Source organism: Corvus moneduloides, chromosome 9 (genome assembly GCF_009650955.1).
Source record: "Corvus moneduloides isolate bCorMon1 chromosome 9, bCorMon1.pri, whole genome shotgun sequence".
Lineage (NCBI taxonomy): Eukaryota > Metazoa > Chordata > Aves > Passeriformes > Corvidae > Corvus > Corvus moneduloides.
Window position 1 is genome coordinate 26,992,627 of NC_045484.1, and position 11,969 is coordinate 27,004,595.

General features: G+C 44.1%; 1 protein-coding gene across 1 annotated transcript; it reads right to left on the minus strand.

Moving 5' to 3' along the window:
- Window positions 1-9,205: 9,205 nt before the first annotated feature.
- Window positions 9,206-11,055, minus strand: LOC116448394 (cytochrome c oxidase assembly factor 7). The gene is made up of 3 exons (XM_032118696.1): window positions 10,866-11,055; window positions 10,648-10,788; window positions 9,206-9,804 (listed from the first exon to the last, which is right to left on the minus strand). The coding sequence occupies exons 1-3, from the start codon at window positions 10,969-10,971 to the stop codon at window positions 9,356-9,358; spliced, it is 696 nt and encodes a 231-aa protein (XP_031974587.1). The 5' UTR covers window positions 10,972-11,055; the 3' UTR covers window positions 9,206-9,355.
- Between the last annotated feature and the right edge of the window lie 914 nt (window positions 11,056-11,969).

The window sequence follows — 11,969 nt, forward strand, 5'->3', positions numbered from 1 at the left end:
CAGAGGAAAAAATTGCATGCAGTGGCTGAAGCCTCCGGTAGAGGTTAAGCAGATCGCTCTCAGGTATAATAAATACAGATAATTCCGTCTTGAGACGGAGAAACAGACTGTAGAACTGCAAGGCCCCTTACAGCTCAGTTTCAATTTAGGTCACACAGGCTCAGCAAACTAACCTGCTAATCACCTTCCCTCTGTTCCTGAGCTAGGCAGGAACACTGCAAATTCCTGTACAACAACTAAACCCTGAGTGCAGCTCCTGCACCACTGCTTCCCATGTTCCTCCTCCACAAGCTGCCTTCTCTGTCCTCTGAGCCTGTCTGGTGGGCAAAGCCAGCAGTCCTGCTTACAAAGATGGGATTGATCAGCCTGTGTACCAGGCATGTCCCTGAATTCTCAGATCTGGTCATACCTGTATCTGGTACGGCCACCACAGAAAACATGGGGGAAAAATAATAAAAGCAGGAGATCCTTTCTGTATTTGTGACTTTTCCTCTTTTTCTCCCAACACTAGTTAGTGGTGTCCTTATTACTATGGTGTTATAAGTCACCTCATGTCCTTACCAGGTTTCCCAGCTACCTAGTGTACAACTCTTCATCCACTCACATTAATTGCCTCATTTTCTCAGCTTCTGTCTGAGATACAATTGTTTCTGTTCCTCTGATGGACTGGTGTTCTTGCTTCCCTCTTCTACCCCTTTCATCACACTGGTCTCCAGTTTCCACAGAAATTGCAAGCCTCACCTTTCCCTTGCAATCTTGGTCCCTTGGTTGCATTTCACGACTTGGTTTGCTCCAGGCATTTAAGTAGAGAAAAAGATGTATTTGATTCCCTCCACAGAAGCATAATTTAAATGAGAGCAGCCTCAGGCTATGGGGGGACTACAGAGAGAAGGTTCGTGTTCAAAGGTCACTGTGTGGAGGCTTTAATGAAACAGAGTATCATGGAGCGCGTAACAGCAAATGAAGGCAGGACCTTGAGGTCTGGAGAGGAGACAAGATTATTCTAATTCCTGTACTGCAAAAGCAACAATGTCCTTAATATAGAAAGCCAGAAAGATTAAGAGACGCTGCTTACAGCTGGCAAGCATTAGCTGTATCTGCAGCGACCTGCCCTCCTGTTCGCATGAGGCTGGCTGTGCATGTTGTGCCTCATGAGGCACTGCTGCTGCATGTGGCTAATAGGAAATACCTGTGGCTGGAGCAGCTGAAGGTGGCCTGGCTGTCTCCTGTGCAGGAGGGCAGAGAAACAAGCCCCAGACCTCACCTCCTGTTAGCACTTCTCTGACAAGGCAGTGACCAGCAGGAATAGAGAGATCCCCTCGAGCAGCATCTGGAAGGGAAGGTTGCAGCAGGGCAAAATCACCTAACTCAGTTCAGTGGTATCACCTGGAGCTGTTGCTTACCAGAAACCTGTCCAGTTGTGTTTCTGCTGCTCCTGCAGGAATGAAAGAAAAACAGAGCGATGTTTTCATCCTGTGTCCAAATGCCAACTATTAGAGGGCAGCACTGGTAGCCAAGGGAACAGTCCTCCCAAAGGAAAATAAGAAAAGCACAGCTGAGCAGCACGTAGAGAGGACAGAGCACAAAAGGCTCGTCCGATCCTGAGAACATTTGGGTTTTGTTGTGGGGTTAGGGCTTTTTCTTTTTTAATATAGATGTCTAGTTCTAATCTTTTATTCATTCAGAGCACTCAGACTGCCGGCAATCCAAAGTGCTGGGGTACTCTTCAGCCTTTAATGGGTTCTCAAAAAGCTTCAAACAGCTATTGCAATCCCATCGAGCAAATGCACAGCTGGGTCTGAGCTCAAAAACTTCCTCCGTTTCCAAACCCGAGACTTGTGTGTGGGTGTGTGTGTGTGCATCTACCCCCTGGTTGAGCCCTGGCTACAGATGGGAAGTGAAGAAGCCCATGACAAAAGGCTACATTTCTGTCCCAGCCCTCCTCTCCTCTGCCCCACAGGGAGTTTAAGCCTCGCCCTTATTAAATAAATGCCATCAACACCAATGTGTTGGTGCTATAGAGTCATATTCCTGCTGGGAGTTTCACTCCATATAGATTGCAGGGTTAATTACCAGGGGAGATCTTGGATTGTGAAAGATTTCTGTTTCAGCTTGTTCAGACACCTTGCAGATATCTGAGGGCTAATTTGATCTGATTTGGGATTCTATCCCAGAAAGTACATGATCTGAATATGCCATGATCTGGATCTGATTCCTTCATTAAATTAGGATTGAGATGATTTCCTTTAGGAACATGCATAGCTGGAAAAATGATCATCTGTTTATCTCCAGAGCTAAACAAGGTAGTCCAGCATCTCTAAGGACTCCTCCCAGGCTCCCTGTTGCACACAGTATAACTGTACCTCTTTCTGCACTCTGGAGACATCAGGGGAAAAAAGCAGCTTGATATGACCCTTTCCTGGCAACAAAAGATGCTTCAGTGGCCAAATTAAATTACCTGTCCTTTTGGTTTACTGCCTGAGCAATGAGAAAAAATAGAATTCACTTTGAATTAATTAATCATATGATCTCATTTTGTATAAGGAGAAGTAGGTTCTAGCTAGAAATAGTTTCTCTCCTATGCAATTTATTCCTGATCATTTCTGTTGTGAAGCTGCCCTTCTTTTCAGACTCTGTTTTAAAAGATCCTGGTTTTCTTCACCAGCTCTGCTATGAACTGTCTTCTTGGAGTGATTGGGCCAAGCTGAGTTACACTCCAGCAAGCCCCCTAAAGCAATCACAAAGGTCCCAGGTGGGGGAAGCTGATGCCTGATGTGCTGCAGGAAATGTGCAGAGTCCCTTCGGTTTTAACTGTATTCATAGGCTGAGCAGGATTGCACACAGCAGGTTCTAACAAGAAACAGCATTTATGTTTGTCACTTATTAGTTCAAGCCTCCAAGCACAGACAGTACTCGATCGATTCCCCTCCACACATTCATCTAATCCATTTGCAGTGGCAGGACAAAAGCAGAGAAATAGCCCATATCTCAGATTGCACGAGGACCTTTCTGAAAGAAAATTTTCAAGCATTAAGCTTCAAAGTAATTAGTTTTCAAGGGTGCATCTGTTTCCCACTCTCACAACATCTCTGGTTCAGCCTAGCAAACAGGAGCTGAATCAAAAACTTTGTTCTTTCATACTTACACATCAAAAGATGTTACCATCTTTCTTTCTGTGACTCTGTACATCCCCAACAGCATTAATGCCTTTTGAGAGCACCAAGTGAGGTGTGAGCAGCCTGGACTTGTAGCCTTTCAGCAGTGTGAACAGCAGGCTCCCAAGCACCAGGCGTCCTGGCTTGCCTCTGGATGCCATTTTCCCAGGCTGTGTGCATGATGCTGGAATTTCACCCTGGCCAAGGACCTTGCCTTTGGCTCTCCAGAGGGCAACATTTCGACTGGTGCTTCAAAGATATAAAACTTTTCCAGTTTGGCTCAAAACTCTCATTGACTGTGGTGACATATCTGCCTAGGGGATGACAAGTAAGTATTCTGGGTCAGTACTGAAAAACGCAGGGGGAAAATAGCCAGTGAAATCAAGTGGAGGTTACTTATTTCTCCAAACCACAGAACAAAACCCTTTCTTGAAACTGTTCCCCAAAGACTATAATGGGGAAAATAGGATATATATAATATTTCCAGGGCTCTGATGTGTAAATATGGCCTTAGGTTGCAACTTGTAACAGTGCAATACCTAAAGCAAAATCATCCTTCATTTGAAAGGACTGAAAGCTTTAAATTCTTACCTAAAGGGTACAGGTACTGCATAACAAAATACTCTCTGACCATAGGCTTTAGTTTAACACACGTATCAGGATGGCATTAGATCAGGAAAAAAGTTCATAGGGAATTAGAACCAGTCACTAGAGATCACCTATCTCCTGTCATTTATAGAATTATATTAACTAGCTGGTAATTTGTGTTGCAGTTTAAACCATCAGTGGATCAGCACTGCCACTATGGTGTGATAGTGTGATCTGGAAATGTCCATACCCTGCTGTGGGAGCAATGAACAGAACAGTCAGCAAACATCACACTTGGGCATTTCATGCTGCAGTACAGAGAAAACAGAAATTATCAAGCCAGGTGCACTGCAGAGATATTTTGGTTAAGTGTTAAAGGGTGTGGGAAGTTTTTACTGTTTGCTGTAACAAAACCGTTGTGCTATTCCTCTAGAAACCTTCACTTGTATTGAATTTGTTCACATACTCTGTGGCTTTTGTAACCATGTCAGTGCCTGGCATCTTCTGCTATCAACCCCTGAGTTCTGAGGAACATATAAAACTCACAAAACCCATCAGAAAAGAATTTAGAATAAGCTCAGGATTTCAAAAATATCTAAAGCATTTTACCTCAATTATATATAATCTCTCTGAGGGCCACTATCTGTTCATGAATACCACAGCATGTGAGCTGCCAGTCTGAGGCAAGTTTGTGTCCCTGTGACAGCTGATGTCACTCTATCTCAGCCTCCCTCACAAGTAAGATACTTTATATTGCCTTTGTGTCAGCTGCAGAACAAAGAAGTAAAACAATGCTGTGGAGAAAACATTTCACTTAAAAAGGCACAGAAAACAACTTCTCTGGAGGCTGCTTGCAGTGTTGACAGTGTCACAGCTTCTTATTTTCTCTTCAGCTGTTACTGCTAACACTTGTGCTGAGGTGGCTATCACATCTGTCTGGAATAATACTGCATAAATATTATCAGAATAACATTCAAAGGCCAGTTTCCCATCGTAGTGTTTCTTGGCTTGTAAAGGATTGACAAGTGCTTGCCTTGCTAAATATCATTTGGAGAATAATCAGTTTGGGCCCCTACTGACATCGTGTGACCTGAAGTGAGTCAGTAGCTGTTCAGTGCCTTGTCCTCCTTTCCTGAGCTGTAGACATAATCCAGGTTTCCTTCTCAGGAGTTGGCAGAAAAGGTTGTTGCAAAGCAACAAGAGTTCCCTGGGCAGGAAGCTCTATAGGGACATGGCGTGCTTCCAGTGGCAGGAGAGCTGGAAGGAAACCAGCCCACTTCTCTTCAGTGTTTTTGGTGAGAAAATGAAATGTTCACACCAGGCCATTATGTGTCAAAAGAGGACTGTCAGAATAAGGAGCTTTTAAAATAAATCCAGGTTAGCCTCATCTTCAAGTTATGAAATCACATCACAGCCAAACAATTAACATTTTTCTTTGATGGCTTTCTTGTCCCACCTCTGTATGGAATGTCTCTCTGTGAGCTGCAAAGGACTCAGGGAAGTGCACTAGAATGCTGTGGGTCACAACTGCTGTATAAACATGCAGGGTTTTCATCTTCTTTCTTTCTTCTTTTTTACCAGTTGCTAAGAAAAACTCTCCAGGGTTTTTTTAAAGCACTGTACTTCAGTTTTGCATAGACAGAATGAGAACTTACAGAGAACTCCCACCACACTCGTGAATTGGAGCACATGAATGCATTGCAATTATGCTGTTCACAAATCTCCATCTGAAATCACCACTCCAAAGTGCCTAAATTTTATAATTCCATAGCACACAAATGTCTGACTAGTTGATTAGGGTAAAAAAGAATTACAAAAATATTTTTTTAAATATTACAAAACCATATTATGGTATTACAAACAAGACTGCAAAAACCAAAGTTTGTCTGTAAGAAGTATAAAACACATTTGGAACAAACATAGCAATGGTAATTTGTAAGTAATGTTGAGAGGCAACAACGACAAATCACAAATACGTGATATAGTCTAAAATCAGTGTAATTACTGGTTATTGTGCTTGCTTCAAGTATGGTACTGAAAAATGAAAGCACTGGGAGGCTACAGATCTGGCAAGTGAAATCAGACATCAAAAATTTGGCACAGAACTGATCTTTATAGTCTTAAGATTCTTGGGGAAATCTGTTTTGTGTGGATTCTGGGCAGTATTGCTGATACAGTGTCTGGAAAATTAGAGCAGGGTACCAGTGTTTAGTACTGAAATGTATGCTAAGGACTTTGGACAATGCTGAATCTCAGACTGTGGATCTCTGAATCAGGGATGTCATTACAGGTGCACACAAATGGCCTAATGTCAGGATCTGAACTGAACCCCTGGGTGTCACCCCAGCACAGAGTACTGCAGTAATGATACAACTGGATTTATTGCTTATTTTCTGATCTGTTTCTTGCTGTACCATGACTCCTTTTCCTTCCTCTCTCTTCTTGTTTCACCCCCCACAAGAAAGCCAACCCTGAGCAGAACTGTGTTGCTCTGAGGTTTAGTGGATGAGATGCTGGGAAGCATAAGGGAAGGAGGAATTCTTCCTTCCTCATCTACCAAAGGAGAAGAAGAGCTACTTGAGAAGTCTTCTATCTCACATGATGAAGTGAAAAATTGCCAACAGAGGGAATTTCTTTCTGTACTGAACAAAAAGTTTGCACTATAACAAGGAACACTGCTATTTTTGTTTCTTGGTATGATGATGACACAAAGTCTCCCAGACCATCCCTTTGGGTGGGTGTGTACAGCCACAAGAACTCCCTTCACACATACATTGCAGAGAGGAGTTGTTACTGATGGCTGAACAAAAGGTCAGCAAGCTGCAAAACTGCTTTTATTACAATATAGCACAGAAACAGAACCACCAGAACAAGTCTCTATTTCTACAACATCATGTGGCTTCTTTACCTGACAGCATCTTTTGTCCAGAATTAATCCAAATGACACTTAATGACACATGATGTGGTGCCAGTGTTTAATCTTGGTACAAAACCAGCCCTTCACTGGTGATCTTTTGACAGCTGCAGGAAGCATCCTGCAGAGAATGCTTTCATCATTTACAGCCATGTATTCACATGTCTATGTAATTAATTAGGGTTGGTTCCTTCTGAAGTACATTGCTGCTTTATTAATGGAGGTTGGCTGCAAGCTTAGATCAATGCAAACAAATGAAAGGGAAAGCAGACAGTGGTTTAGGAGCTGTGAAGCTGAAATAAACTCCTTTATTTCTTAGAAAACCCACTGATCCTGAAGAGATCAACAGGTTCTTCCATGTTTTCAAGTATTTTGCTATGATCACCTATCTATTACTCTTTCTTCATGACCTCAGAGGCAAGTGTGATGTTTTCTTTCCAGGAGAACATAAAATTTAGCCTTTGTAACATCAGGTAAAAAGAGAGAACAGAAAGATATTGGCCTTTTGGTAATACCCCCATAATACCAGCGCAAGATGGTTGTAAGCCAAGATTTGCAGAACAATTTTCACCTCTTAACAGATTTTGTCTCCTGAAGAGAATCTTGAGGTTGAGAATAGACTGCTACTCATAGTCTATACTCTGCTACAGACTACATTAGCCACATGTAATTTGTAATACCCAGCAATGAGACGGGCTGACCTTTTTTTTGGATGCTTTGTCACTTTGGAGGGAAACGAGTCATATAGGAGAGGGCCTTAGCTATCTCATGCATCTGTTACAGTATCATCAATATCTGTGTAAAAAAGGTATAAGTGTGCCCAGAACAGACAGCAAACTGTTCAGAGACAGCCTGAAAACACAAGAGCCTTCCTTAATCCGGGTTTGCCTTTTCAACCAGTGGTACAAAATTGGATGACACTTCATGAACTTATCTTACACACTTGATAGCTTTTATGAAAATGGTCTGGTTTATAATATTTAAGTTCTGCAAGTCTGTGAGTTCTCAAGTGCTATGAAAAAAAAACCTCCCCACAACATGCACTTTATATGTGGCTTTAATTATCTGCAGTGTGTGTCACTTCACTGAGGATGTTCTCTGGTGCCTGTTTGCTGTGTTGTTTGGAAGTTCCTGGGAGGATCACTGACAGTCATTAGTACTGCTGGAAGGAAACAGGTCTGCTGCTTGGGCTGAGGATCTGCACAAGGCACTCTGTGGCAGTGAGCATTACAAGTCTTAAAATACCACCCAATTCTCCAGTGCCTTGACCCACCTGTAATTGCCTCCTTCTGAACACATGGATTCCAAGCTATTTTATTACTAGTGTAACACACTCCACAGAGGTAGCATTTACTTACCTTTCCCAAGTGAAAACAAATGCCCAGAATAGTACCTAGCAAAAAAATCAGGCAAAGTGTGTTCCTCTAAGAGCTTTACCTTTTTGAACTGCCAAAAAATAGCAACTGTTAACAGAAAAATTACTCTGACTTTTGCCACTGCTCTTTTTTTTTCCAGGCTGCTGAATACCAGAGCCATACCAGCGTGCAGTAATGTTTTCATACACTGCCATCTGTTGTTGTTATAGGGTGCCTGTGTCACCACTGTGCTGTGCTGCTGGGGTTTCTATTCCAGCAGCAAACACCTTTCCCAAGAACTCTTGTTAAATTGGAAGAACTGCTTTAATTCATACATGCAGCAAGATTCCAACAACTCTTCCAATTGTGGCTACGGCCAAATTAATGTTGCTTTTAATCCCACTTCACTTATTTCAATTGTGAAGTTTGTATCTTTATTTAATCCAGAGCCAGAGGATTCATTTTCTGAGTAGTAAATTTACAGGAAAACATACACACACATTACAAATTTCACATATATTTACACACACCAAAATTGTAAAGGATCCTGTCAGTGCCTGAATACAATTTACACACACTGCCCTGCTTATTTAAACAGCTCTTTCAGAATCTGTGTTTGTATATATATAGGTTATGGATTTGAGTCCAAGATCTGATGAGTTAGCACATTGTTCCCTAAATCTTTATTAGAAAAAATAGAACATAATGTTTCAGAAGCTGGCAGGAAAGTAAAACAATTTGTGTGTGATCAAATAAGGGGCAATCACGTGTGTTGGGAGAGCAGCCTAAAGCACTCAGGCACATATGACAGGCAGATAGATACACAGTCACAAACCAGTTGGCAATGGGAGGAAGTAAGGGAGCTAGGAATAGGCCTAGACCTACAGAATTACAGATGAATATCCACACCTTAGAGCAGCTCACCCAAGTGTGCAGCTACCTAAGTTCTGCAAATGCTTGTGAGAGAGATGGAACAGTTCTGACTGCCCAAGATGGGATTACCTGCAATTGTGACTTCTGTGTGTTAGAAGTGGTCTGAGCACTTGATACTGAAGCACTGGACACAAAAGAGATCCAAGGGGACAAACTCCCAAAAGACCACAAATTTTTGGCTTCCTTAAAAAGAAGAGAAGGATCTAAGCAAAACACTTATGAACTTGTGTGTTCAAAAACATAGAAAGGCACAGCAGAGCTAGTCATTTGTTGCATCTGCAAAAATATAATTTTATTTACATATCCAAATACAGGACATTTACTTAAGTGAAAACTGTATGCTCACAATTTAAATAACAAGTTCACTTGCCATTTAAAAACCACAGTCTTAATATCTGCAACTGCCAGTTTTACACCCCAAATGTTAGAGAACTTGCAGCTTCTTTCTGTTCTTTATGCAACTGTTTAGCCCTGTTTTTCAGATCCTCTGCCTTAGCATCATTCTTCTCAACACCATCTCCCAGTTTGTACATGCGACTGGCGTTGGCACAAGCCCATACGTGCCCCAGTTCACAGCCTTTCAGCGAGTACTTCAAGGCATGGCTCATGTCCTTGGGCACCCCAGGTGCTCCCTGCAGGTACAGCACACTGAGGTTGAAGCAGCTAGGAGCAAAATTGCCATCACAGGCTTTTGTGTAATAGTCTCTAGCAGCAACAGGGTCGGGTAGATCATTGTTGGCTCTTCCGTCCTGGGCCAGCAGCCCAGCACTGTGACACGCATTTGCTGACTTCCTCCCACCTTTCCCACATGACTTCATAAAAGATTTGTAGGCAGCTTTCAAATCTGGGTCGAGTCCACCTGTCAGCCAAGAAAACAAAACATTACTGTGAGGACATGCTAGAACAGCTGGGAGCTTTCTGTTTTGCAGGATGCTTCCCACTGGAAATACAGCATCCATCACTTTAGATACTACAGTCAACATTTAGGACTTCAGAGACACTACTGTTGTCCCAGTAACAAACACTTTACCAATGTATTTAAGTTAGGAAACTCCTCTGCTCACAAGTAATCACAAAAGCACCAGCAACGAAAAAACAACCCAGACCCACAAAACACTCTTTCCATTACTACATTAATGGATTTAATATCTTACACTAGGCAAATATTATTTTGCCAGTATACCTACACCAAGATTGTTACTAGTTTTGAACTACAGTAAAATATTGTTCCTTACTAGTACTGTCATTTGGAACATCTCTCACTAATTTAACTGCTTTCCATTACTGTACCAGTAAATACCTTTTGAGCAGACTTGGGGACTACTTACGTAAGCATGTAACTAGTCTGTGAGTTTCTTTATTTCTTACTTTCTTTCACTGAGAATAGTCTGACAAGACGAGATGTTAAGAATTGAATAAGCAGTAACACTGTGCACTGGCTGTACTTACCTGTTAAACGGATGTAATAATAATAATAAAAAAACCGTAGTTAACATACGGCTGATTTTTCAGAAGGAAGCAGCTTAAGATTTCCCATCCTCCCCCCACTTTTATGAGGTGACCATGAAAGGGGCAGGACCGATAATTGCTCCTTCAAGGTCAGGACGAGAGGCAGATGTGAGGCTGGCCGGGTATTGGATAGGTTGCCCGGGGAGGCGGTGGAGTCACCTGCGACCCGAGGGCGAGGAGCCCCCCTGCCCACCTTTGCCGAGGGCCTGGTAGGCCCCCAGCTTGTAGCAGCTCTCGCTGTGCCCGTGCGCCTCGCAGTTGTCGCGCAGCACCCGCGCCGCCGCCACGAAGTCCTTCTTCACGGCGTCCAGGTAATCGGCGAAGCGCTGACAGCCTGCACGGCACGGGACAGGGGCTGAGCCTCCCGCCGACCCCGCGGGGATGGGCGGGGAGCGGCGGCGGGGCCCTTACCGTCCGGATCCTTCTCCCTGAAGCACTGGTAGCTGTACTCCACGTGCAGGTTCTCTAGGTACGCCCGCACCTCCTCCTCGTCCGCGAAGTTGATGAACCCGGCCATGGCCGCGCTGGGTCACGGGGCGATGGCTCCCGCGAGCACCGAGCGTTCGATTCGGCCCCGCCCCCGGGGGCCGCCCCTTCCCCGCCCGCTCCGACCGCCCCTTCCCCGGCCCGTCCTCCGGCCGCCCCTCCAGCCGCTCCTCCCGCCCCTTTGCCGGCCGCTCCTCCGGCCACTCCCCCCGGCTCTTCCCCAGACTGTCTTCGCGCACCTTCCTGCTCAGCTGTTCTCATGACGCTTTCTCCGGTGCGCCGTCAGCAGTACCGCTCCGTCCCGGGGTGACCGGGAACTCTGACAGTTCAGCAGTTTTAAGCGCTAACACGCTGTTAGTATTTTACTTTCAGAGTTTTGCACCACTGGATGCGTATTCCGGAGGTCTGATTCAGCACAACCCATAAACTGAGACATGACAGTACATTAATTGCGCTCTGCATGGCCTTGGAGCCGGGGCTGCTTTCCCCATTCCTCAATCTGCCTCCTGCACGCTTTTGTCTGGATTAACAGCTCAATAATTTCCAACTCTGTTTTAGAACAGGGGTGCTGCTGCGAGAGACTGCTCCCAGCCACTGCTCCTTTCTGTGGTACCACAAAAGCTCTCACAGCTGATTTTTGAAGTACTGGAACCTGCACTGAGCAGGCAGTGCCAGGGGCACTGGAAACACCCAGAGACTGGTAAGCACACACAACGAGCCCTGGTTCTCCGATGATCTGAAAATCACAGAATGGTTTGGGTGGGAAGGGACCTTAAATATCTTCTTGTTCCATCCCCCTGCCATGGGCAGGGACACCTTCCACTAGAGCAGGTTGCTCAAAGTCCCATCCAACCTCGCCTTGAACACTTCCACAGATGGGCACCCACAACATTATGGGTTAATTTAACCCAAACATGATAACAGAATACCTATACAAAACATGGCACACTATCCAATTCCAGCAGTTCTGAGCACAAACTGAATTTTATGTGAGTAAAGTAGCACATTAGAAATCTGTGTGAATTGCTT

Excerpts from the sequence above, each read along its gene's own strand:
- LOC116448394 (XM_032118696.1), bottom strand. The coding sequence starts at position 10,971 with ATGGCCGGGTTCATCAACTTCGCGGACGAGGAGGAGGTGCGGGCGTAC. Across the intron at positions 10,789-10,865 it reads CAGGGAGAAGGATCCGGACG|GCTGTCAGCGCTTCGCCGAT; the intron begins GTAAGGGCCCCG and ends CGTGCCGTGCAG. Across the intron at positions 9,805-10,647 it reads CTACCAGGCCCTCGGCAAAG|GTGGACTCGACCCAGATTTG; the intron begins GTGGGCAGGGGG and ends CTTGGCTGACAG.